The sequence below is a fragment of the Dipodomys ordii genome, unplaced genomic scaffold (assembly GCF_000151885.1).
Source record: "Dipodomys ordii isolate 6190 unplaced genomic scaffold, Dord_2.0 Scaffold117, whole genome shotgun sequence".
In the NCBI taxonomy this organism is placed as follows: domain Eukaryota; kingdom Metazoa; phylum Chordata; class Mammalia; order Rodentia; family Heteromyidae; genus Dipodomys; species Dipodomys ordii.
Window position 1 is genome coordinate 1,898,238 of NW_012267333.1, and position 27,511 is coordinate 1,925,748.

The 27,511-nt window shown below is 38.5% G+C and overlaps 1 protein-coding gene and 1 pseudogene across 1 annotated transcript; both read right to left on the reverse strand.

The window, feature by feature from the left end:
• Positions 1-1,660: 1,660 nt before the first annotated feature.
• Positions 1,661-26,627, reverse strand: Ms4a13 (membrane-spanning 4-domains, subfamily A, member 13). The gene is made up of 7 exons (XM_013029086.1): positions 26,498-26,627; positions 23,055-23,170; positions 19,879-20,019; positions 15,894-15,950; positions 13,181-13,300; positions 7,772-7,867; positions 1,661-2,206 (listed from the first exon to the last, which is right to left on the reverse strand). The coding sequence occupies exons 2-7, from the start codon at positions 23,103-23,105 to the stop codon at positions 2,147-2,149; spliced, it is 525 nt and encodes a 174-aa protein (XP_012884540.1). The 5' UTR covers positions 23,106-23,170; positions 26,498-26,627; the 3' UTR covers positions 1,661-2,146.
• On the reverse strand, positions 17,719-18,377 carry LOC105995383 (annotated as a pseudogene).
• Positions 26,628-27,511: the final 884 nt, after the last annotated feature.

Genomic DNA, 27,511 nt, shown 5'->3' on the forward strand with positions numbered 1-27,511 from the left:
TTTTGTGTGCCCATACTTGGGCTTGAACACAAGGCCGGGGCATTGGTTCCTGAGCTTTTGTGCTCAAAGCTAGTGTTATCACTTGAGTCACAGCTCCACTTTTGACTTTTTGGTTGTTAATTAGAGATAAAGGACTTTTCTGCCCTGGCTGGCTCTGAATCGCACTCCTCAGGGCTCAGCCTCCTCCTGAGTAGCTATGATGACAGGTGTGAACCACCAGTGCCCGGCCAAATTATTACAAACTTTCCCTTTTCATTGTATAAACCTGTATGAACTCTTACATAGTTGTTCTGGGGACATCCCACTGACGCTTGAAAATAAACGATAATTTTGATCCAAAAGAATCAAACTTGAATTCCAATCTTACCAGATATTATGTAATCTTGTCCGAATCCCTTGCTCTCTCAAAGGCTCCTGTCTCAGCAGCACAAAACAGAAACAAGAGACAACCCGAATCTCTGTGAGGGGGGTCAACGTGGCACGCAGTTGAAAGAAGTGTGGTTACGCCTGTTCTCAGTGTGGTCCGCAATGGCCATGGATCCCTCCGGCTGGCTTGATCGAAGAGCCAGGAAGGGTGTGTGTGTGATCATTTAAGTGTTGCCTTTAGTTACAGATCTTCTGCCCGGCGGGCGCCGCTGGCCCTCTGCGCCCTCATCACCCCTCCTGCCATTCTGACGCAGCGGCGGCGGCCCAGGGCGAGGCTGCGATGGGCATTGCCAGCGGGGGAGGGCCTGGGCCTGCCCTGGGCCTGCCCTGGGCCTGCGGACACCAAGATGGAGCCGGGGAGGACCAGGCCCGCAGGAGCGCGTGGACAGACGCGGCCTGTCCTACCAGCCTTCACCCCACCTGCTGTTGGTGACCGACTCCGACCACAGGCTGTTTTTCTGGCTGCCTCTGTTAGAGGTTTGTCCACACGTGGATGTCTCCTGCTCCCCTTCGCCTCTAGGGAGGTATCAGCAAAAGTATTTCCATTGTTAATCCTCTCAAGGCTTAAAGCAAGAATGCTGTGGAAGCTGGGTGCTTGGGGAAAAGGTTGATCCTGCCTGTTCCTTAGACTGTTTTTCTGTCCATTTGTAATGTATGCTCCATTTCCCTCCTGGGTTCAGACTAATGTACCTTGAAAACTGCCATCAGATTATGAAGGTTAAAATCTACGGATAGAACCTGGTCCCAAAAAGCATTCGAGAGTCCTGATTTGACAGTCACTTCCATGAGGCCCAGGTACCAGGTAGAACTCTTCTAAAAACTTAGTTTAAAAAATTGTGAAGATGCTGTACAGAGGTATTTTGTTAAATGTTGTGTTGTCTTGGGGCCTGAACTCAGAGCCTGGGAACTGTCCCTTATCTTTTTCAGTCAAGGCTGGTGCTCTACCACTGGAGCCACAGCTTTACTTCTGACCTTTTGGTGGTTATTTGGAGATAAGAGTCTCACTTCTGGCTTTTTAATAGCTAATTGGAGATAAGTCTCATGGACTTTGCTGCCCAGGCTGACTTTGAACTATGATCTTCAGATCTCAGCATCCTGGGCAGTTTGCTTTGAAAGTCAATTTAACAGATTATCTAAACAATGATAAATAAGAAGCATGGGGTGGGGGGAAGGATGAATAAAGCCAACAGAGACTTTCAGGGTAGAGGAACTTTAATGAGGACAAGGTAAGTCAAGGAACAATGAAGAGACTCAAATTGGTAGCTGTTTGGATTCATTAAGGTAGAAGCTAGTTTAGGTAGAAAAACTCATAATGTGAATATGTTTTACTCATAAGGACATATAGTGTTAATGTTTCCTGTTAATTAGATGACATCCATCCTTCTGGTTCACATAGCCTGCACTGGACAGAATACAAATCATTTTGTGGGTCTTGTACAAAAGATCTTCAATGAAGAGTTCTCAGCTACTGAACATAACCATTTCTTCCTCGTAAATCTCATATTTTTTTTATATGGAAAAGCTTTTCCCATGGAACCTAGAAAAATAAGTGTGCACAAATTTCTTGAACACTGAGGAGAAATATCTGACTTGTGTATTTTCCTTTTTTTTGCGTGAAATCTGTGGCCTTTGTAGTAGTTTTGTTAAACAGAAATATCATTAGCACCCGCATCATTAGCACACCACCGGCATCAGCACAAGTAGAACATTTGTCAAGTTTTCAAAAAGTACTCTCTACTTCCTCTGACTCATTTGGAGTAGTATCTTCATGTGTTTCACTCTGGGAAAAAAAAAAACAAATACAAAGCATGTTTCTTAACATCACTCAACAAAAAACACACACAGTATCGATGCTTACAAAATAAGATCTTAAAAGTTTCACTTGCATGTGTGTCTTAATATCCACTTTGACTTACTTTCTTGATGTTTTTGGGAGGGGGAGGTATGAGGAGGCTGGTACGAGGGTTTGAACTCAAGGCCTATGGTCTCATTTGGCATTTGTGCTCAAGGCTGGCATTTTACCACTTGTGCCGTGCCTCCACTTTTGGCTTCTGGGTGATTAACTGGAGATAGGAGTCTCACAGACTTTCCTGTCTGGGCTGGCTTTGAACCACAATCCTAGATCTCAGCCTCCTGGGGAACTAGGATTACAGGTATGAGCTACCGGTGCCTTGCTTCAACCTACCTTCTTAATTCCTTCAGGAAACATTTGTAATGTGGTATATGTCTTGATCTTCTCAACAAAATATTCATGGTAATTTTGAACATTAAAAAATGCCAGAAAGTCAAAATTTACCTTGTCTTCTCATCATATTTTCGAATGATTACCCATCTTTTCCCTCCCAGGGAAAGTGTTAGTTTGAATTTAAGGTAACTGATATTTTCTTTTCTTTTTAGTTTACCAACTGACCTTGCATCCTGAATAATGGAGTACAATTTTAGTTTTCCCTGGTTTCAAACTTCATACAAGTGGAATGAAAATGTATTCTTCTCTATCTGCCTTTTTATAGTCAACATTTAAAAAGTTCTCCCACATTTTTTAGTGCAGTCATACTTCACCTCAATTATTATGTAGAATCTTATTGCAGTAATTTGCCCTGATTTACTCACCTCTCAAATATTTGTGTTGCTTTCACTTTAGAATTATTATAAATACTATTCCATATTGTTGGAAATGTATAAGGACTTAAATTACTGATCATAAAGTTATAGACATTTCAACCTTTAGTAGTTCTTAAAGAGTATTCAAGTTGCCGGGTGTTGGTGGGTCATGCCTGTAATTTTAGCTACTCAGGGGGCTGAGATCTGAGGATCACAGTTTCAATTCCAATTAACCACTCAAAAACTGGAAGTGGAGCTGTGGTTCAAAGTGGTACAGTGATAGCCTTGAACAAAAAGGGGGTTCGGAGTTCAAGCCCCACAATAAACAAAAAAGTATTCAAGTTGTTGCAATAACTTATATTGCAACTAAGTGTGTGACAGATTTGTTTGCAGGGCAAATCAGCACTTGGAATTGTTGATGCATTTCTTGAAAAAAGACTATATTACTCTTTTTGATGGCTGAATAATGCTTCACTGCTACAAAAATTCTTTGTTCAATATATCTTCTTCATTCGTCTGTTGATGGGCATCTAGGCAGACTGTAATATGGGTATTGTGAAAAGTACTGCAATAAACAGGGGTGTGAAGGTATCTCATAATAAGCTGACTTTGTTTTCTTTGATGATATATGCAAGAATAGTACAGCAGGATCATATAGTTCTTTTTTATTTTTTTTGAGACATCCCCATATTGATTTCCATAGTGGGTGAACTAATTTACAAGTTTTCCTTTTACAGGTTTCAATTTCCTCACATCCTTAAGAGTGTCCCAAAACAAGGGCTTTGGGCAGCTGACATTGGTAGGAAGCAAATTTTATTGCTGCTGTTGTTGTCAGTTGTGAGGGTTGAACTTGGGGCCTGGGCACTTGTCCTGGAGCTCTTTTGCTCAAGGCTAGTGCTCTACCACTCTGAGTCACAGCATCACTTCTGGTTTCCTGGTGGCTAATTGGAGATGAGTGTCATCGACTTTCTTACCTGGGCTGGCTTCTTAAGCTGTGATCCTCCAATCTTAAACTCCTGAGTAGCTAGGATTACAGGTGTGAGCCACCAGCACCCAGCTTTTGAAGTTCTGTTCATTTCTTCTCCCCCCCTTCTTTTGTGCCATATTCTTGTTAATTTTTGTCTTTTGTCAGTTCAAATCTGGTCTTGAGCCCTTTAAGTTACTCATTTTTTTTTTTTTTTTTTGGTAAATCGTAGGGCCTGAACTCTGGGCCTGGGCACTGTCCCTCATCTCTCTTCAGCTCAAGGCTAGAGTCACAGCATCACTTCCGGCTTTTTCTGCTTACGTGGTGCTGAGGAATCAAACCCAGGGCCTCATGCATGCAAGGCAAGCGCTCTACCACTGAGCCACCTTCCCAGCCCCTAGTTACTCTATTTTTAAACTATAGGTTTGCTACTTCATTTTAAAAAATGATTTCCCTCTCTTTCTTTTTTTTTCTGACAGTCTTTTTGAATGTCATTATTGTAATCTTTTCAACACATTTCTTTTAGTGTTTAAGAAATCTTTTTTTTGTGTGTGTAAAGTTCAACATTTTCCTTTTTCTTCTACCAATAAACCATAGTTCAAGTGTTCTTTTAAAAGGAATACACTACTGTTTATTTTTTCAAATTTTTGCTGTTGTTTAAAACTGGACATTTTAGATAATATTTCATATCCACCTAGGACCAGTGCTTATTAGTATCTTTTCAGTGGCTTGTCTCCCCTAATTGTATAATCTGTTTTCCCTTCTGTCTTTGGCCTGTGGAGTATGTACTCCTTTGTCTTTATTTTAAGGTCTAGTTTCTTAGGCTTCTCTATTCAATCAGCATAAGTACTTGATCACTGGTTACTTAGAGGTAGTGTTTAAACACCATCCTGTCTGAACTGTATCCCATAATATTCATATATTAATGTCCTAAACTTTAGCATCTCAGAATGTGACAACACTTGGATGTAAGGTATTCAAAGCCCTAATAAAGTTATAATAAAGTTGTTCCATTGAGCCCCAATCCAAAGTGATTGTCATACTTATATATTTTGGGTACAGACAGATACAGAGGAAAAGCCTTATGAAGACACAGGGCAAAGACAGCTATCTGAAAGCTGAGAGAGCTCAGAAGAAACTAACATTGTTAACACTTTAATTTTGACCGTCTGGCCTTTATAGCATGAGAAAGCAAATTTCTGTTGTTGAAGTTACAGTCTATAGCACTTGGTTCTGGCAGTACTACCAAGTCCTGAAGTATTCTGAGTCAATGGGACTTCTTTTCTTTCCCAGGTATCAGTGTAGCTTGAGAAGGGTTTTCAAAGGTTAGGCCATTTGTATGTCCTGCTTATCTCTCACTTTGATTTTTGTAAAAGTTCTTCTTTTAAAAGATTATTTGTAAGCTGTACAGAGGAGGTGCCACTTAGCAAAACAGTTTATGATATAGTGCATCTTGATTAATGTCACCCCTTTCAATATTCTCACCCATCTTTTCCAAATCACCCCTTCCCTCACTCTTCTTAATTTTGTAGGATATACACTGGAAATAAGTAGCTCATGAGGACTGTCTGTAGTTTCCTGAGTGAATGCATACTTTTGTATACACTTATACTTTTTAGATGATAGCGATAAATAGAATATTATCAAGGCCCACAGCCAATTCTGACATTATTTTATCTCTATATACAATATATATGTACATATATGTATACATGCATTTGTTCTCTGAATCTTTCTGCTGAATTTCTGGTTGTCAGTCAGCTTCCTGTCCCAACAGTACTCTGGTCATCTCACTAAGGAGGCTGGGATATGTCAACTGGTATTACTGGCTCCGTTGGTGTTAGCTCAGGCAGTATTTGTCTTCTGGTTTGCCCTGCGAGCTCTATTTTTGTAAACAATACTTCTGGTGATGAAATTTTCTGTATTCAGCTTCAAGTAAATTAGCTCTCAAGTAGCCATATTGCTGGTCTTGAGAGTCTGACTCTACAATTATGCAAACCTCTACCTAACTAAACTTAGAAGATTGGAGGAATAGGAGCCAGCTCCAAGAGAACTTGTCAGAAGTATTCGAAGTTTTATTTAGATGTGGTGGAGTTTTCATAAACACTTCTCACTTTCGTTGTATATATTACTCAACTTCCAGAATCTTTCATTGATACTTTTGTTCAGTTTTAGCATTACTTTTAAGGGGTATTTGCAATGTCCTTAGTCAGCCATTCTGGATGTTTCAAAAATCTCTTTTTCTACAGTCTCTAGTATTTTGTCCTTCTGAGTTACTTCCATCCTTCTAGTTACTTCTGTCCTGCCCAGAGTGGACTTCCTTGATTATACTATTTCCCAGTCCTGACATTATATTTACATAAACATGTATCTGCATTATATATATATAGTTATATATATATAACAATATAACTGTATATATAGTTATATATGTAGTTACATATATATAGTGTATATATATATATAGTGTTTATTGTTTTTTCCTCCCATTGAAAAACAAACTCTTGGGCTGGGAAGGTGGCTTGGTGGTAGAGTGCTTGCCTTGCATGCATGAGGCCCTGGGTTCGATTCCTCAGTACCATATAAGCAGAAAAAGCCAGAAGTGGAGTTGTGGCTCGAGTGGTAGAGCGCTAGCCTTGAGCTGAAGACCTGAGGGACAGTGCCCAGGCCCAGAGTTCAGGCCCCACAACCGACCAAAAAAAAAAAAGAAAAGCAAACTCTGTTGGTTGAGGCCCTGCCATCTTACTCATGACCTTCTTAGTATAATGATAACAGGCTTTCCACATATATATGGGAAGGACTGAGTGTTAGGTATTGATTTATTTTAAGCTTGTGAAAAAATAATCATTCTCCCAAACTACTGTGCAATATAAATTTTTATGGTGTTAGATGCTGTTAAACCTGATTTTGTAAATAAACTCCCCCCCAAATACTTATTAAGATTACATGACTACATCAATTTCTCAAGTTATACTTAAAGTCAGAAACACCTTTTAATCTTCATGATGGTAGTGGTCATTATTTTAATCTATTTTGCTCATGAACTCTATGACCTTTAACAATAAAACTATTTTTATACAAACAGGGTGATATGTAATTTCTTTCCTTCTGCTTAGTATCCGCTGTTCCCTCTTTCTCTCTCATTCCCTTCCTCCCATCACCGCCCTTGAGTTGCTTAGTTCACTTTCTAATGTCCAGTGCCGCTGATGGGCGCTGCTGCTGTTATTTTCCCCCTGCTTGCAAATAAACTTCTATCACAGAAAAAGTTATCTCCTGTATGTAAAGATATTCATATTGAAATATTCACTGAATCATTGTTTATAATCTAGAATAGACTAGAAACAAGCAGTTTATAATTTAGAATATGCTGTAAACAAAGCTGGATATTCTGTAGTAAGGAACAATAAGTAATAAAACAATAAACATGTTTTATAATGGGAAGCTATGGTAGTTGTGAAAAATGTGACAAAATAATATGAATATGATCACACAAAAAATAGGAAACATGTCTAGGGTTTTCATAGGCATGGATATGTGAGTGTAATGAGCATTATAGTAAGGGTTCAATCACTATGGTGTTTTTTTAAAGTTTTTATATTGTAGCGAATTTTATATTTGTAAATTTTGTTTTCCTTTTATAAAATAAGGGGAAAGGGATAAGGAAATATCATCACATTTTATTTTTATTAGTTTCAAACATACTGTACAATGGATTTCAGCTCCTTTAGAGCATGCTTGCCAGAAATCAAGATCTTTTGATTTGATGGAGTAAATACTTACCAAATGTGAACAGAGGCAGATTGAGTACACAAGTGCAATGGCAAATTCCAAGGGGTAGGAGATCAGTAAAATACGTGAAACTTCTCTCCCCAGTTTCTGTAACAAGAAATCTTGTATTATGATCTTTTACAGTAGGAAATGAACTGCTATCTCACAGGTCTGGACAATTATGCCACTTGAGTTTAAACTGATGATGACAAGCTAAAGAATAAACACAAAGCACAGACATATTCATGGAAGGAGCTCCTAGGGCAAGACTCAAGGGCAATCACTCTCTCTAGGTGTTTTCATTCCTTTGCTTTCTGCCTCACTTCAGGCTTCCATCCCCCAAGTTCAGCGTCTGTGGCTCTGGCCCTGACCTTCATCTTGTAGTGTCCTTTTCACACTCTTCACGACATTGTTCTCACCTCGGTGGAGTCCATGGCACAGCTCACTTCTAAACTCTTTTGCTTACCACATTTGACACTCTTACCCCCTTATCTCTAATAATACGATGACCATTAACAGTTTTATTGATTTAGTTTCTTGTGCCAATCCTAGGGCTTAAACTCCAGGGCTTACATGCTATCCCTGATCTTTTTTTTTGCTAAAGGCTCTAGTGCGTGAGCCAACTCTACTTCTGGCTTTTTGGGGATTAATTATAAGAGTTTTATAATCTTTTCTGACCTGGTTGGGTTCAAGCCTCGATCCACTGATGTCAGCCTCCTGAGTAGCTAGGATTACAGGTGTGAACTATCAGCTCCCCATACGTTTTTTTAAAAATATATATTTAGTGTAAAGATACTGTACAAGGGGTTACAGTTACATGAGTATTGTTACCCCCTCCTTTGTTTTTCCCCTACCAGCCCTTCCCTCCCTCTCTCCTTCCTCCCCACCCTCTGAAGTTGTAAAGTTGGTTTTCAACATAGTTACAATGGGTGAACCTATATCCTTATTTCAGCATTTTGTTATTTCCATTCCCCTCCCCAAATTAGAAAAATGTATATAGAAGATGCAGAGCACCAGAATCAAACACAGTGAAAACAGGGGTTATACCATGGGGGAAGTATATGCAAAAGTAACAAAAAATTACATAGTACATTATAAGTACCTTAAAAACAAAAGCAACAAAGATAAAACCTCATGTACCTATCTTGGGGTTCATTTCACTTAGCATCATCTTATATGGTCATATGTACATAGCTTTTGACCTTTTCTGCTTGTCCTAGACATATACTAGTTATTGCAAATAAAGGAAACAGTGGGACCTATGTTTCTTTGGGCCTGGCTTACTTCACTTAATACATTTTTTTCCAAGTCTTTCCATTTCCTGACAAATGGGGTGATGTCATTCTTTCTGATGGAGGTATAGAATTCCAATATATACACATATTCATATATGTATATATATCACATTTTCTTGATCCATTCATCTACTGTGGGGCATCTGGGCTGGTTTCATATCTTAGCTATGGTGAATAATGCTGCAATAAACAGTTGTGCTGGTAGCTTTAGTATGGCCTTGTTTGTGATCCTTTGGGTAAAGGCCCAAAAGCAGGATTGCTGGGTCGTAGGGGGGCTCTATATGTAGTCTTTTGAGGGATCTCTATACTGCTTTCCAAGTGGTTGAACAAGTTTACACTCCCACCAATAATGCAGTAGGGTTCCCTTTTGGCCACATCCCTTCCAGCATTTGTTGTTATTAGATTTCTTGATTATAGCCATTCTAACTTGGGTGAGGTGGAATCTCAATGTTGTTTTGATCTGCAATTCTTTTTATGGCTAGAGAAGCTGAGCATTTCTTCATTTGTCTAAAGGCCATTCTTATTTCCTATTCAGAGAAGTTTCTCTTTAAGTCTTTGGCCCACTTGTTTATTGGGCAGTTGTTTCTTTGAGGATTTGTTTTTGGGGGATTTAATTTTTTAAGTTCCAGGTATATTTTATTTTTTATTTTTTTTAAAATATTTTTTGGGTCTGGTAGTGGGGCCTGAACTCTGGGCCTGGGCGCTGTCCCTCAGCTCTTCAGCTCAAGGCTAGCACTCTACCACTTGAGCCACAGCGCCACTTCCGGCTTTTTTCATTTTGCTTATGTGGTGCTGAGGAATCCTTCCCAGCCCTCCAGGTATATTTTAGAGATGAGACCCTTGTCTGTTGTATGGCTAGTGAAGATCTTCTCCCAATCCGGGGACTTTCTATTGATTTTGCTAGCTATGTCCTTTGCCATCAGAAACAATGCAATTTCATGCAATCCCATTTGTCCAACATTTCTTTTGTTTGTTGTTTCTGGGTCTCTATTAAGAAAATTTTGGCCTGTGCCAAGGAACCCTAGAGTTTCTATTTCTTCCTGTAATGTTTTTAGGGAGTCTGCTTTTACTTTGAGGTCTTTGATCCATTTGGAGTTGAGTCTGGTGCAAGATGATATGATGCTATATAAGGATCTGGCTTTAGTTTTCTACAGGTGAATAACCAATTTTGCCAGCACCATTTACTGAAGAGGCTGTCTTTCTTCCATTCTATTTCGAGGCTGTCTTTCTTCCATTCTATTTTTTTTAGCTGCCTTATCAAAGATTAGGTGGTGATAGGTCTGTGGGTTCATTTCTGGGTCTTCAGTTCTATTCCATTGGTCCTGAGGTCTGTTCTTGTGCCAGTACCAAGCTGTTTTGATTACTATGGCTTTGAAGTAGACTTTGAAATTTGGTATTGATATTCTTCCAGCACTGTTCTTTCTGCTAAGGATTGTTTTTGCTATTTGGGGGTCTTTTATTGTTCTATATGAATTTTTGGGTTGTTTCTTCTATTTCATTGAAGAATGAGGTTGGGATATTGATAGGTATCACATTGAATTTGTAGATAGCCTTTGGCAGTATTGCCATTTTCATGATGTTAATCCTCCCAATCCAGGAGCATGAGAGGTTTTTCCACTTCCTTAGTTTTGCATCAATTTCCTTTCTCAGGTTTTTAAAGTTTTCATTATAGAAGTCCTTTACTTCTTTAGTTAACTCCTTTTATTTTTTGTGGGGCTATTACAAAAGGAGTTGCTTTCCTGATTTCAGCCACGCTCTTCTCTTTATTGGCATACAGAAAAGCCATTAACTTTTGAGGGTTAAGTTTATACCCTGCTACTTTGCCAAAGTTTCAGATCAGCTCCAGTAACTTGGGAGTGGAGTCCATGGATTCTTTAAATATAAGATCATGTCACCTACAAAGAGGGAGAGTTTTACTTCATCTTTCCCTATTTGGATCCCCTTTATGTTTGTATCTTGTCTTATTGCTCTAGCTAGGCATTTTAATATTAACTTGGAGAGAGTGGAATTCCTTGTCTTGTTCCTGAATTTAGAGGAAATGGCTTTAGCTTTTTGCCATTAAGTATAATGCTGGCTGTAGGTTTGTCATACACAGCCTTTATGATACTGAGGAATGTTCCATGGATTCCTAGTTTTTCCAGAGCCTTCATCATAAAGGCGTGTTGGATCTTGTCAAATGCTTTTTCTGCATCTATTGAGATAACCATGTGGTTCTTATCTTTGCTCTTGTTGATGTGATGAATTATATTAATTAATTTGCGTATATTGAACCAGCTTTGCATCCCTGGAATGAATCCTGTTTGATCGTGGTGTATGATTTTTTGGATGAATTGTTGAAGTTGATTGGCCAAAATTTTGTTGAGAAGTTTTGCATTGATGTTCATCAAAGAAATTGGGTCTATCGTTCTCTTTCTTTGATGAATCCCTGCCTGGTTTTAGGATGAGGGTTATGATGGCTTCATAGAAAAAGTTTGGTAGTGAACTTTCACTTCCAATTTCATTGAAGAGTTGGAGGAGAGTTTTTTTTTTTGTTATGTGTGTGTCACCTTATAGTAGAGCTTGAACTCAGAGCCTTGAGCTATTTTTTTTGCCCAAGGCTGGAGCTCTACCATTTGAGTAGTGCACTATCTTGAACTTTCAGTTTCCAAAACAATGAGATAAATAAAGAATTTTCTCTTATAAACTCCTAGCCTCAGTTTCTTGATTATAGCAATAGGAAATGAACTAATATATCCTCCCCTCCTTATTTTCTACTCTTGAAGTTAGAATTGAAGAATTCTATATTGAATCTTCAGGAAAAGTTTGTTATGATTTATAGGCAAAATATAATCATGTTTCTTTAAATCATCCGTTACTCATCATTTGTTTTGGAGGCATCACTGTACTTTCTATCATGGTCTTCCTGTCCTCTAGGCTTTTTTTCTGTTAGTCCTGGGGCTTAAACTTAGAATGTGGACGTTGTCCCTGAACTTCTTTTCCTCAAGGCTAGCCCTCTACCACTTGAGCCACAGCTCTGTTTCTGGCTTTTACTGAATAGTAAAAATCTCACAGACTTTTTTGCCCAAGTGATTCAAACCATGATCCTCAGATCTCAGTCTCCTGAGTAGCTAGGATTATAGGCATAAGCCACTAGATCCCAGCTCCTCTAGGCTTTTATTCTCTATTCTTGGTTTCTTTCCACTGATAGTCTTCTGGACAATATATTGCAGGGAACAAGAGTGTCTAGAGGAGGATCAGGAACTTGGTCCCTTACCTTTAATAGTATCTCTATCTGTATTTTATCTTCATCTATTTTGTTCTGTTGTTCACACCAAAGGGGATTCTACTTCAATCTCTGCTCACATTAATGGGATTTTTTTTTAATTTTGAGACAGGCTGGCCTAGAACTTTCAGTGTAGCCCATGCTGACCTTCACCTTATAATCTCGTTACCTCAGCTTCCTGAGTGTTAGGATTACAGGCATATACTACCATGCTTAGCTTAAATGGGAGATTAAAAAATAAGCCTTAATATTTGGTACTTCTGAAATTAAAGACAACAAACTGAAATAAATCTATATATTCTCAGTAAAGACAATCTCCTATAATGGAGAATGTTACGCTCTGAGTAACATTTTTTTTAACACAGTGATTGGATATTCAATTAAATGGAAGCAAGACAGGTTATGCATATATATATATTTAATGGCATAAAATCATAAGTTACCAAAGAGGCTGTTATGAAAAGCTGTATGTTTAGATCAGAAGTGACTAAGTATTCACAGTTTGAACTGGCCATAGAAGAATTCTTTTGTTGATTTTGAAAATGGTTCTATGGTCTAGGATTACACTATAGTTACATTAAGGGAATCATCAGTGACTTCTGTCTAATGCATAGATATTTCTTGTTGAGGCCTTTATATTTTTTACTTACTTTGTTGTATTTGGGCAAATCCAAAATTAAGATTATTAATATTTAGTGAAATATTACATGTTACACTTATTTTTGAACTAACACTTTCAACCTGGAGCTGACTATTAAATCAAAGAATTTTTAGTGCAACAATAAAAGCTTCCCTTTACCTTTTTCAAAACCACTGAAAAAATAGTATGGCAACTATGAGGTTTCTTTAGATTTGTTTACTTACCGCTTGTCCAAAATTCCTGTATGACACAGAATGAAAATTCATCAGCTCAATTATGGTCAGAACTGCTGCAATATTTGAAATAATTACACAGAGAATGTTCATGGACAAAGAACAAATTAGCTGAAAAGGAGAAAAAGGGTAAATATATTCCATTTAGAATAAACACCTTGCTTAGTTTCTTTTGCTAAAGTAAGTCATATAGTTAAAACTTAGGGTGAGTTTGTGAGTCATTTAGAAGTGTTTGCATGCTTACTATTCATGTAAAATACTTTTCTGATTTACTTGGAAACCAATTACTTGAAAGGAATCCCTAAAATATCATCAGGTTCAGAAGCATTCATCTTTGAACTTCTCTGGTTCAAAAATCCTGTATTTTATAATCTTGTGAGACAACTGTATGAAAGCTTAAGAGGTTTCTATGAAAAAGTTAAGAGAATGATGAAAAAATGACTACTTGTAGAACTAAAATCAGCTTTTAATATTAGGTTTTCACTGTCTAGAAAAATATTTCAGTATCTTCAAACAGACATCAGTTTTTTAAATCTGTAGAATGACAAGATCAGACTAATTTCTAAGATATCTTTTTATCCCTGATTCTGAGGCATGAACTCAGGACTTGGGCAATGCCTCTGAGCTTTTGTGCTCAAGGTTAGTGTTCTACCACTTGAGCCATTGTGCTACTTCTTGCTTATTGGTGGTGAATAGTAGATAAGAGTCTCATGGAATTTCCTGCACTGGGCTGGTTAGCTTCAAACCATGATTCTATGATCTCAGCTCCCTGAGTAGCCAGGATTACAGGCATGAGCCACTAGTGCCTAAGCCTGGCTCTAAGATATCTTTAAAAAATTCTGAAACAATTTTTATCTTCCAGATCTTTCTGCTTATGTTATAGCTAGGTCTTTCTTTCTGGACAAGTCACCTACTTTGCTAAAAGATTTGTTCTGGTTCCCAAACTCAATAGTCCAGACAATTAAGTTTTACAGCATTATAATATCTGTACCTAAAGGCATAACATTATTTTCTTTTTTATGTTTTTTATTGTAAAAATACTGTACATGAGTAAGGTAATGAGTACATTTCTTACTGAGCATTGTTACCCTCTCCTTTGTTTTCCCCTACCATCGCTTCCCTCCCCACCTCCCCAACTCCTCTCTCCCCTGCTAAGTTGTAAAGTTTGTTTTCAACATAATGTCATGTACCTCTCATTGTTACAATGGGTCAGTCTGTATTCTTATTTCAGCATTTTTGTTATTTCCCTTCCCCTCCCCAAATTAGAAAAATGTACATAGAAGATGCAGGGCACCAGGATCTAATTCAGTGAAAACAAGGGTTATACTGTGGGGGAAGAAACAAAAAAATTCATATAGTACATTTTAAATATGTTAAAAACAATAGCAAGAAAGAAAAAAACCACTGTGTCCCTATCTTGGGGTTCATTTCACTTAATATCATCTTATATGGTCATTTGTACATAGCATTGACCTTTTCTGCTTGTCCTACACTTATACTAGTTATTGCAAATAAAGGAAACCATGGGACCTATGTTTCTTTGGGCCTGTCTTACTTCACTTCATATAATTTTTTCCAAGTCTTTCCATTTCCTAACAAATGGGGCAATGTCATTCTTTCTGATGGAGGCATAGAATTCCATTGTGCATATATACCACATTTTCTTGATCCACTCATCTACTGAGAGGCATCTGGGTTGGTTCCATATCTTAGCCATGGTCAATAATGCTGCGATATTAACATTATTTTCTCATTACAATATCCCTACAATGTTGAAATACAAACATTGAAACAAAACAATAAGTGCATTTAGATTTAGAAATTTTAGGGCTGGGAAGGTGGCTCAGTGGTAGAGTGCTTGCCTTGCATGCCTGAGGCCCTGGGGTCGATTCCTCAGTACCACATAAGCAAAAAGAAAAAAAAAGCCGGAAGTGGCGCTGTGGCTCAAGGGGTAGAGCGCTAGCCTTGAGCTGAAGAGCTGAGGGACAGTGGCCAGGCCCAGAGTTTAGGCCCCATGACCGGACCCCAAAAAATAAATAAGTAAATAGATTTAGAAATTTTAGCTGGGGACCAGAGGCTCATATCTATAATCCTAGCTACTCAGAAGACAGAAATTAGGAGAACTGTGGTTGGAGGCCAATCGGGCAAAAATGTTTGCAGGATCCCATCTCAACAGATATAGTTAGGTATGATGGTATATGCCTGTCAGCCCAGCATCTCAGGAGGCTAAGGTTGGAAGGACTGCAGTTCTAGACTAGTTCAGGCAAAAAAGCATGTGACTTCATCTTAACAGAAAAAGCTGGGCACGGTGGCATGCATCTGTCATGCTAGCTACACAAGAAGCATAAGTAGCAGGACTGCGGGCTGGGCTTGGCAAGGAGAGTGTGAGAACTCAACATCTCAAAAATAACGAGAGCGTGAAGTGTTTAGAGATATGATGCAAGTTTCAGAGTACCTGCCTAGAAAGTGTGAAGTTGACGTGAAATCTCAGTACTGCCAAAAAAGAATTAGACATTTTTATACAATCATCATCTTTTAACTATTGTGGCATATTTTTCTACCTTAACTTATGTAATCTTAGACTTTCCTTTCTTTCATTTCGGTCATAGGGAGGGTAGTTTCTTTCATTATTTATAAATATATTCTAATTAAAATTAGTTTTGTGACAAATCACTTCTAGAGATGTTCCAAATATTTAACTTACCCAAATCTCAGTTGGATGCCTTACTGCTTTTATTATGAAGGCTCCTCCTATGATAAACTGGATAGAAAACATTTATAAAAACTCACTGATAATTCTTGCAAACTTATAATGCATTTTTAAACAACTCTTTCTAATGGTAACAAAATAAAAAAAAGTTTAGTAGAAGAAATCAGGACAAGGTTTTCTATCATGAAATAATTATGTAAATAAAGGCAATGGTTAATAAAAAAGTAGGATCATTCATAATATAAATATATAAGGGACCGTGGAAGAATTCGGTGGGTATATGCTAAGTGGATACCTAAATGTATACTTACAGCATAAAGAAAGTTTTCATACATGTGAGTGATTCCTCATTTATTAACTCAATTGATTATTACGTCTGATTATGAGTATTGTGTACATATACAAAATGGTCTGTGAGTCTAATTAATAGTGTAACAATACTAAATATGCCTTTGAACTGAGAGACTATAGTCATTACTAAGGTAATGGTTGCTATTCACGAGGGGGGGTGTCTTTGTTTTTTTCCCCTCTCTAAGAAAAGAGGTCGTATTATTTTATGTCAGAAAGTCCATTTTCCAAGAAGCAATTGTTTGCTTCTTGTTTGAAACTGGACTGAACAATTCCCCAAAAATATTGTCTTACAAGCTTAAGCAGTTTGACAAGGGTGGACTTTTGGAAAAACATCATACAAATTCTGTAAGGATAACTTTAACTCTACACATTCTGTACTTGATTCTTTAATGAAAGCTGACGTCTCTAAGAAGGTACACAGTGAAATGGTACTAGTTTTGTAAATTCTGACCTGGAGTGCTAAGTAAATTATCAAGTCATTTGTTTTATGAAATGCTTTTCAAATTTTATAACTAAGTGCTTTTCAGTATATTACATTTGAAAATTTATTATAAGACTTATATAAGCATGCTATTTTTATAATAAAACACTAAGGGATAATTAAACACTAACAAACACTAAGGGATAAACAGTATTTATCTGAGTTTTGCCTGAAAATTTATTATTTTTCTTTTTCAAAGACATTTTAAAGACATTTATGAATCAGTACATTATTTATTATTGAGCCCATACATTGCTTATCAATCATATATCGTTCCTCCTGATTTTGCCTGAAACGTGATTTTTTTTGGGTGCCAGTTCTGGGTCTTGAACTCAGGGCCTGGGCACTTTCCCTGAAAAATGTTTTTTTTTTTTCAATGCTAATGCTGTACTACTTGAGGCACAGCTCTCCTTCAAGCTCTCTGATGGTTCCTTGGAGGTAAGAGTCTCACAAGCTTTCTTGTCCAGGCTGGCTTCAAATGGCAATCTTCAGATCTTAGCATCCTGAGTTATCTAAGATTACAGGTATGAACCACCAGTGCCTGGCTTGAAAAGTGAATATTTTTATCCTCATTTTCTCATAGCACTTTAGTGACTTTCCACCATTCTTTTCCCTCTAGGTTTGAATAAAGTTTTATCAGATTCTTACTCACTATTACTTGTGGTTGAAGTCATCTATTGATCCTTCACTCATTCATTTCTATCCAGATAATTAATTCTTGTCTCTGACTCTTTCTCTCTCTCTCTCTGTCTCTCCCTCTCTCTCCGTGATACTATTTAATTCTCAGTGAGGTGCTTTGGATTTCTCTCCAATCCTTTTCTTAGATGGTCACTCCCATATTCACTCTCTTGTCCTTGTTATAACTTTAAAAACTTCAATTTCCTGTACAAACCTTGATTACTACCTGCTATGTTTCCAGCTCATGTGCTGTCGTATCTATACCCTAACTCTCCTCATCTGTCTATTATTTTTTAGAACAATAAACACTTTTATTACATGAGCTAAGGATGGTAGATGACTTTATTTGCCTTTCCGGGCCTTGATCTTCCTCAGATAGAATTCCAGCTCCTTGCCTTCTAGCACATAGCCATCTGCTCGGCCACACTGGCCTGGTCGGGATGCAATGCAGGCAAGAAGCTTCCCTTGTTGGAATTGCTCCTCTAATACACTTCTGATTTTGGCATTCTTTTTTCTTTCATCATATTTTCTTGGATCGCTTTTTGTTTAAAATCTCTTCCTCCTCAGGAGTCAGCCTGGCCCCCTTCTTGCGGCCCAGGGGCAGTGCATAATGGGATTCATAGCACAGCCGGTACGGTGTGCTGTCGATGAGCACAATGCAGTTCTTTACTAGGGTTTTGGTGCGGACCAGCTTGTTATTGGATGCAACAACATCAATGATCCTTGTTTTACGAGTACAACACTCAGAACCCCAGGAAAAGTTGCCACATCCAGCCTCAGAGCACGGTATTTCTTGTTGCCACCCCGAACTTGGACTGTGTGTATGTGACAGGGGCCGATCTTAGTGTTGGTGGCAGGGCGTCCCAGCTCATACTTCTGCTTCTTGTGGTAGGGTTTCCTTTTACCCCTGGTTTTGTGGCGCTTGTGCCAGTTATCCCGAGAGATGCCCATCGCTCGGCGCTGGCTGGAAAGAGTCCTCATTTGTCTATTATTTGGTTAACTTCCTGTTACAATATTCTGCACCAGCTTAAATTCAAAAGTGAACCATTGCAAACACTCCTTATCCATTTCCAACTCCTAATCACTGTTGCATGGTTTAACAAAGATCCTGACTAAGCATTCTTCCTACTGCATGCCTGTACCTGTGCTGCTGAAGATACACAACCATGTTCCTATACCTTCAATGTTGTATAAAAAGTCCTTTAAGGCTGTATAAAACTCAAACTTCTTTTCCAAAATCCTCTCATTATTTTTTCCTAGGTGACTATTTCACATTCTCTTCTCTTTTCTCTGACAGCCAAGCCACTGCCATCCTCTCTTTTAGCTTATACTTTGCTTCCTGACTGAGTTATTTGAAACTATTAGAAGCAAACTTTCTCAGGCTCCCAAGCTCCATCAAAATTGGCTTTCTTAATCTTTTTATTTAACCCACCCTGATACTATCTGTACTAATGTTTATTTTTCTTCTTGTAGGATTTCCTGTGTGATACAGGATGCAGAATGGCTCTCTTGGCCTCCCCTACTAGATGTGTACTCTAAAACCCCAAGCATCTCCAGACTTTATCAAATGTTTACTAAGAGGTAAAATTATCTCCAGTATTAGGGATAACCACTAAAACTCATCACCTTTTGCCTACACAGATACACAGTCCCAGAGCTCTCCCTATTTATCTCATATCATCAATTTTCTTTCTACTTGTTCTTTCCCCTCAACAAAACACAATTGAAACAAATTTCCCCAGCTAGTACTCCATTTTCCAAATTTCTTTTGGCCCAATATTCTCTAGCTATCACCCAACCTCTCTATTCACATTAGCAAAGCCTATTCAAGGAGAAGCTGTCTGTTTTTGCTATCTCGAATTCCTTTTTTCTTATGCTTCTTACACTGACCGAAATCAGGCTTTTGTTTCATCATTCTAATGAAACTACTTGTCATGTTTACATTGGTTACCATATTTCTAAACCCACAAGTTAGTAATCATCCCCATCTTATTTGCTGAAACAATAGAATATGATGGAGCTGATTTTTTATTTCCTGTAACTTTTCCCTTTTAAGATGCTATTCTCTTAAGTTTTCTTTCTACCCAATGGCTGTATAGAAACCACACAAGAGTGAGGATAATGGCAAATTAAAAAAAAATTAGTACTGATTAATTGTGCACATAGGCTAAGGTGATTTATACTTGGTAATGTGTATTATGGTGAAATTTCTTTTCTTTGGAATATTTAAGGATTATTTCTCCTCTGGTTGTCATTGTGTATTTAGCCTACTATTCACACTCTTGTAATAAAATTTGTAAATAAATAGCATTCAATGCATATTTCTTAAAGAAAGAGCTGACATTGAATAAACCACTGTTGTACTTAGTTACATGAATCTCTTGAAAAACTTGGCTTATAAACTGTCTCTTACTTTCTCTGACATGAATATTACTTAGTGAAAGATTAAATCAGTAGAAATATACTCACAAAGACTCCCCATAAAGCACATCCTGTTCTGTAAGTTAAAGGCTCATATAGTCCAAAGAATCCTTTAAGTTGTCCCATATACAAAACCAGTAGGAAATACCACATAAAAACATGAAAAATGCCAATCATAATCTGGATAGCCTGGAAGAAAAGAGAATTATTAGTACTGAAACTGTGTAATTTTAAATACAATTCTAGTAGATGTTTCTATAAGAAACACTTTATAGAGGGCAAAAGTAAAATAGTATTCCACTTAGTGCCATGTATTTCCTGGAAACTCACCAGGAAGGAACTGAAGATTTTCTAATAGGATTCAGCCATACTGGGAGGAACAGAATGTTCATTCATAGTAACCTGACCACTTCCTCTATGAAACAGTAGTTTGATTATACCATAGCTGCTCCTGTAACTAGCAAGTAATGACAGGAGGGGAAATCTACTGTGGGTACCTGAGAGAAAATGTTTGTAGGAAGCAACATATTCAATATTTTCTTGCACATCAGTAATTAACTAAGGATGAATAATCATTTGAATCTTACAAAGGTATATTTTTTCCTTCAAGGAATACTTGGTATGGATTTTTTTAACAAGTATGTTAGAGTGTGGTACAATACAGCAACAAAATGAATATTCAAGCTACACTTGCATGGATGGAAATAGAGTAGGGGATAATCATTAATTTTCATCTGTAAGATTTCTAAATTTTTTAGGTGAACTTATACTTTATATTCTGAATCACATTTTAATGACTCTTTAAATGAAAGTCTTTATAGGTTATTTTCATTTTCATATGAACTTTACCAGGAAGCGAGTTCTTGTTTTCAGAATCTAAGCTCTTTGCAAAGTAGTCTATAAATCACCCCATTGTAGCAGGCTAATATTTTTTAAATTATTAAGCAGTAATATGTCCAGTTATGAGTACAATTCATCTTGGTCACTGTCGCCCCTTTCATTTTTCTCCTCCATCCCCCTTGTCATACCTGCCCTCAGTTATGTAGTCCATTTTTATGTAGTATACATTGAACATGATTGCCTTTGCTTGCCCCTCCTCCCTCTATTTATGCATTGAACATGATCGCCTTGCTTGCCCCTCCTCCCTCTATTTATACATTGAATATGATCGCCTTGCTTGCCCCTCCTCCCTCTATTTATACATTGAATATGATTGCCTTTGCTTGCCCCTCCTCCCTCTATTTATGCATTGAATATGGTTGCCTTTGCTTACCCCTCCTCCCTCTATTTATGCATTGAATATGGTTGCCTTTGCTTGCCTCTCCTCCCTCTATTTATGCATTGAATATGGTTGCCTTTGCTTGCCCCTCCTCCCTCTATGCACCTCCCTGTCATGGTTCCTACCACACGTTTCCATTTCCTGCTATTCATTTTGTAACTGGCTAATTTTTAAAGATAATTTTAGAAACATTTAACTTTTTTTTAAAAGGAAGACTTTTTTTTGGAAAAGACTATTTTTTTTTTTGTACATTGAGTAAAGGCTTCCCTCTGCATGAAATCTGCAGGGATGATACCATTTGGAGAGCTTCTTAGGATTTGATTCAGAGAAACATCCTCCATTAGACCACAAAACAAACGTTTGGAACTCTAAACTTTGGTTTTCTCATTTGTCTATAATCAGCCTCTAATATGTTGCCCAGCATGGAGAAGATACTGGTGAATGCCTCCTGCATAAGAACACTGGCACTGCTGGGCATGTGGCTTAAGCCTGTAGTCCTAGCTACTGGAGACAGATTTGAGGGACTGCAGTAAGAGGCCAGCCTAGGCATAAATATTGGCAAGACTCCATTTCAACCAGTGGCTGAGTATGTGCCCATTATCCCAGCTATGAGGGAAGCACAGCGGCTGGGAGCAGTGTACACACTGGCATCTTGTCCCCTGAGTCGCGGGAGGAAGCACATCTTTATGCTCCCCTTAGTCACAGCCTAGGCCATTCTGGGTAGGCAGTGAGATATTACCTCAAAACTGACCAATGAGAACAGGGGCTGGTGGGCGGCATGAATGCCTGATAGCAAGGATAAAGCCCCCAGTTCAACCTCTAGTTCTGCCCTGCAAGGTTCCTAATTGCCATGAAGTACATTGTTGCCATCAACGATATTATATCCACACGTGTTTTCCAACTCTTAAAAGGAGTGGAATTGAAAAATACTGCCCTTTTATATGGATAGATGGTGCTCGCTTCGAAACTATAAAACATTCAAGCAATCAAAGCTTATGAAGAACTGTGCCACAGTGTGCAAAAGACAAAATGGATTTTCTTTGTACAAATGGGTCTTAATCCATAGCCAATGAATGGATTCCATAAGGTCCAACTCCAAAAAAGGAGTGCAAAGGACTGCTCTATGTACACAATTTTGAAAAAATTCAGAGCTGTTATTCTGATCACAAAGCTAAGACCTCCTGCTAAACAATTAGGAGACTGCTGCCAATTAAGAATGCAAATTTAAATACTACACATGTACATTTAGAGAAAGCCCAGGTCAGAGGAAGAGTTTTCGCTCCTTCAGTTGTGAAGGTGGATGATCATAATAACCCCGTGAGGCTTAGAAAGAGAACTGTAAAATATCTAACTTCACAGGCTTAAAATTTAATGGAAATATATGATTATTCTGCTACGTAGACATAACAATAATACATTAGTTAGAAGATCAATGCTAGGTCTATAACTTAAACACACACATGCACATATACACACAATGTACACATGCCATAATGCTTTCACTATTACTCTATGTGTGCTAATCTTTTCAGGACATTGCCCTTTAAGCATAGAACTACTTTTTAAGTCAAAACTTGTAGAAAAAAAGGAACATGTTAAAATTGCTTTTTTTTTGGGGGGGGTCAGTCGTGGGGCTTGAACTCTGGGCCTGGGCACTGTCCCTGTGCTCTTCAGCTCAAGGCGAGCGCTCTACCTCTTGAGCCACAGCACCACTTATGGTTTTCTAGTGAATCTCACGGACTTTTCTGCCTGGGCTGGCTTTGAACCATGATCCTCAGATCTCAGCCTCCTGAGTAGCTAGGATTACAGGCATGAGCCACCGGTGCCCAGCTAAAATTGCTTTTTTATTTCACTTAATCATCCTGTTTCCAGATCTAAAAATATCCATTTTAAAACTGAGTTAATGGTCTTGAGTTTAGTCAACCATAAGAGGACTCTTACTTACCCCTAAAACAAGAGTATCTGCTGTAGAGAGTTTTGAATTCTTACATCCCATACTACCGGCATTTCCTCTAGTTGATTTTTCTTCTAACTTCTGGTGATATCTTTATTAGTAAACCTCTACAAAACAATATAAACATACATGCATGGTTTTCACAGAGGAAAACTTAAATTTCATTCTTTTTTTGATAACAACCTTCATGACATAATAGTTTCTTCTTTTTATGTTTTTATTCTTTGAGGGATTAACTTACATCTATTTTGAATATCAACCCCAATAACTGAAAAGAAAAAGTATGAGTGTATCACAGATACTACTTCTTGGTAGTTAGCAATGTCTATAGACAGTGCAGTGTAAGAACAACTAGAGAATAATATTAAGAGAATTTTAAATAAGGCTTTCAACAATTCATTTGCAATTCATAATCAACTCAATACAATTCATAGTGCCCAGTTTGGAATTTTGAAACCAAATTATTGTATTTAAAGGTGTCAAAAATATGGGCGGATGGGTGTTTTTCTCCTGACACATGCCTGCTACCTAGTTCTTTTTTTCTTTTTATTCGATTTGTATCGTCTTTAAGTAGATATACAAAGGAGTTGCCCATTTAACAAAAGTTTACAAAGTATGCTTTATTTCATTAAACTTGTAAAAGTTGTGTCCATAATCCTAAATGGTGCTCTTGTTTTACCTGTTATTGTATTTCTTTCTAATGTGTTTAGATTATCTTCAGCGTTTTATTAAGATAAAAATTGGGCTAGTAATTATACTCTTGGTGGAACTGTATTCTTTTATTGACCTGATATTCTGGAAGATATTTTGACAAAATGACATTGTGTGATTAAAATGGAAAGACTTGAATATTTTAATGACTCTTTAATTTCTAAAATTTATTTTTGAAATGTCACTTAATGGTATGAGAGCTAATAATAGCAAAAGAGCGCAAACAAGTAAGCTTTATAGATTCATACACCATCTTTGAGAAAAAACTAAGACAGGATTTAGATTTATAGACAGCCAAGTTTAATTACTAAGATGAAAAAATAAAAAAAATCATAGAACTATAGAATTAATGTAGGGTAATAATAAAAAGAATAAAAAGGCATTTCTAGATTGCTATTTTTGTTACTTTTCAGGGAGGATGTCTGAAGTGTTTTTGTGTATACAGTTAAATTTCTTTCAAATTTGTAGTTTAGCATTGGTAGCACCATGAAGTGACTTGGGAAATAAACTGTTTTCCATCACCAGAATCTCTATCAGCTCACCAAAGCATTCCAGGTGAAGTAGTCATAAATAAGTTAACAATAAAAGCATGTATTCATGTGTTTAAAACCTTCAAGTTAGGGGCTGGGAAGTTGGCTCAGTGGTAGAGCACTTGCCTTGCATGCATGAGGCCCTGGGTTCGATTCCTCAGCACCACATAAGCAGAAAAAAAAAGCTGGAAGTGGCGCTGTGGCTCAAGTGGTAGAGTGCTAGCCTTGAGCTGAAGAGCTGAGGGACAGCGCCCAGGCCCAGAGTTCAGGCCCCACGACCGACCAAAAAAAAAAAAAACCCTTCAAGTTAGTTCTTGGAAGAAAGAAGTACTGGAGTACATCTACTCAATAACTAGTGGGAGTTCTTTCTGAAAACACTTTTCTTTTTCTTTGTTTTCTTTTATTTGTTATTGTTTTGATATAGGTTATTACTATTGTTTAGGCTGACCTTGAACTCTCCATCTTGCCTCAGCCTCCCCAGTGCTGAGATTATAGGTATGTGTTTCACACTTGGATTAAAAATATATTCTGTCTTTGGGTACTCTAAAACAAAATAAGCATTGCAACTACAAATAAATAAATAATCAATTTTTTAATGCTGGTACTTGAGCTTGAACTCAGAGCACGGGTGCTATTCCTTAGCTATTTTGCTCAAGGTTGGCACTCTAGCATTTGAGTCACAGCTCCACTTCTGGCTTTTGGTGGTTATTTAAGAGTCTCATAGATTTTTCTTTCTGGTCTGACTTTGAACTGTGATCCTCAAAATCTCAGACTCTGAGTAGCCTGGATTACAAAATTAGGAATCATTTGTTTTTGTGGTAATCCTATCACTAATTCAAGGTAGAACAATTTCCTAGTCATATTCCTAACCCACTGTCATCTTCTCAACTTTACATAGAAATCCTGCAACAGTTACAGCTATCATTTACCTTTAACTTCTCTAAGCAGAGATGTAATCAGTGCCTATCTCCAGATAAAAGTAAAATAAATAAATAATTAAAAAATAAAATTAGGCTGGCTACCTGTGGCTCATGCCTATAATCCTAGATACTCAGTAGTCTCAGATCTGAGGTTCATGGTTCAAAGCCAGTCTGGATAGGAAAGTCCCATAAGACTCTTAAATCCAATAAATTACCAGAAAACTGGAAATGGCTCTGTGTCTCAAGTGGTAGAGCACTTGACTTGAGCTGAAGAGCTCTGGGACAGCACCAGGCCCAGAGTTCAAGTCCCATGACTGTCCAAAAAAATAAAATTAAATTAAAATCAAGAGGATGAAGAAAAGACCAAGTGCCAGTGGCTCATGCCTATAATCCTAGCTACTCAGAAGGTGGAGATTTAAGAATCACATTTCAAAGCCAGCCAGAGTAGTTCTCCAATTAATTAGCAGAGAGGAGTCTTAAGGGAAAACCAACTGAGAGTGCAAATCCCTGAGTTTAAGTACCAATACTGTACACTAGTGCACTCACAAAGCAGCTTCCCAGCAAGTACATAACCCCCTTCACGAACTGTTCTCTTGCCCACTTTGTCAACTCTACCCTGGCCCCTGCCATGTTTCACCCTAACAGCTCCAGTAGTAACCTTCTTTGGAAGTCCTGCCTGTTGGAACTCTGCTTGTTTTCCTAACATTCTGCTTATAATTCCTAACAGTCTCTTACCTGTCCATTTTCAAGGCAGGCTCCTAGCATTGACCTCCCGGAGGAATTCAGTTCCTTATATTCAGGGACAGTACTGGGGCACTATACTGACCACATATACACATGAACCCCTTCCTTTTTAATTTTTTCTGATTGGTGTTTTCGTGACTTATTCACTTGTGGTCACTTTAGTGGGATCGGATAGAAGATTCCAGAGGTAAAAAATATTTTACTTCCTGAGCCACCTTATAGTGATTTCGGGTGAAAAAAAACCGCACCTATATAATAGAGTCCATACTTGATAAAATCAAGAGTGAATGATGGAGTCACGTGCAAGGGACTAAGTCTATAGAACCAGCTATCCAAGGTTGGGAGTTCGAGACCAGTCGGGGAAACACAGTGAGAACCTGCAGATCTAGAGCGATGATCGGATAGTTGTGGATGGGAGAGAGATGGGACTGTGCGTGTCCGTGCACGTACGTGTGTGTGACCCCCCCCCCCCCCCAGTGTTCTGTCTCTATACTTCCTTTATAGCTCCTGACTTCGGGGCCGCCATTACCTTGCATCTTACTGGTTCAAAGTCCCAGAGCCTGGCTTTGCTCTCTCTGGTCCGGCTCCGGCTGAGGCCTACTGGGCCCAGGATGCTCTTCCAGCATCCAGTCCAGGTCCTCACACCAGAGCCTGGCTGAGGAGGCAAATACCTGTCGATGGCACCCTTAGTGCCAGTTCCTCAGCCCCCGCTGCGTGGCCATCACAGGGGGAGCCCGGAGTCCAGCGCCCAGCCGGTCCTCTGGCTCCTCACGCAGTGAGGATTCCCCCCAACGGCAGCAGGGTGGTCCTACTGCGCCTGCGCACGCACGCACGCACGCACGCCCCACGCTGTAAAGGCAGGGTGGAGGAAGTGCGCATGCATGGGAAGATTCACGTGACTCTGCAGGTCACGTGGTGGGCCAAGCTGGCCAACTACTGGTTTGGAGCCTAAAGAAATGGCTCTGTTAAATCTGGGTTCTAAAACGGACCCCTTTTTGGTACATCTCTCTGCATGGCTGCTGCCAAGAGACCCGGGCTTTCACCTTCCCTGTATTCTACGACACCTTAGAAGAGTCAAGAGATGTAAAAGGCAAGACTCTGAGTTAATGGCGCCCCTCGGACCTCCCTCTTCAGTAAGGACAGTGTTCAGTACAGGGAGAGAAGAACCTTTTGACCCATCTGTTGAGGGGGTTTACCTTTCAGATTATATCTACATGGTGTCAGTTTTGTTTTTAATGCAGACAGTGGTCTCATGTTTATGAACAGAAGTAGCAGCTAGGAGAGAGAGAAGAGCTGGAGGAGAAAGTGGGGGCGGGGAGCAAACTGTCCTCCTCCAAGGGCAGACGCTCCAGCAATGAAACACAATGACCTAGCCGTTAAAAAGCCTGGGCAGAAGACGTTCCTTCAACTAAACTTGGATTTCTTCCTGAAAGTTTTCAGTTGGCGTTTGTAGCAAGTTAAAATTCTGATTTTTGCAAATGTGATTATTTAGAGAATGATACCTTTTGCAGCTGGGTGCTGGTTGGTGGCTCCTGCCTGTAAT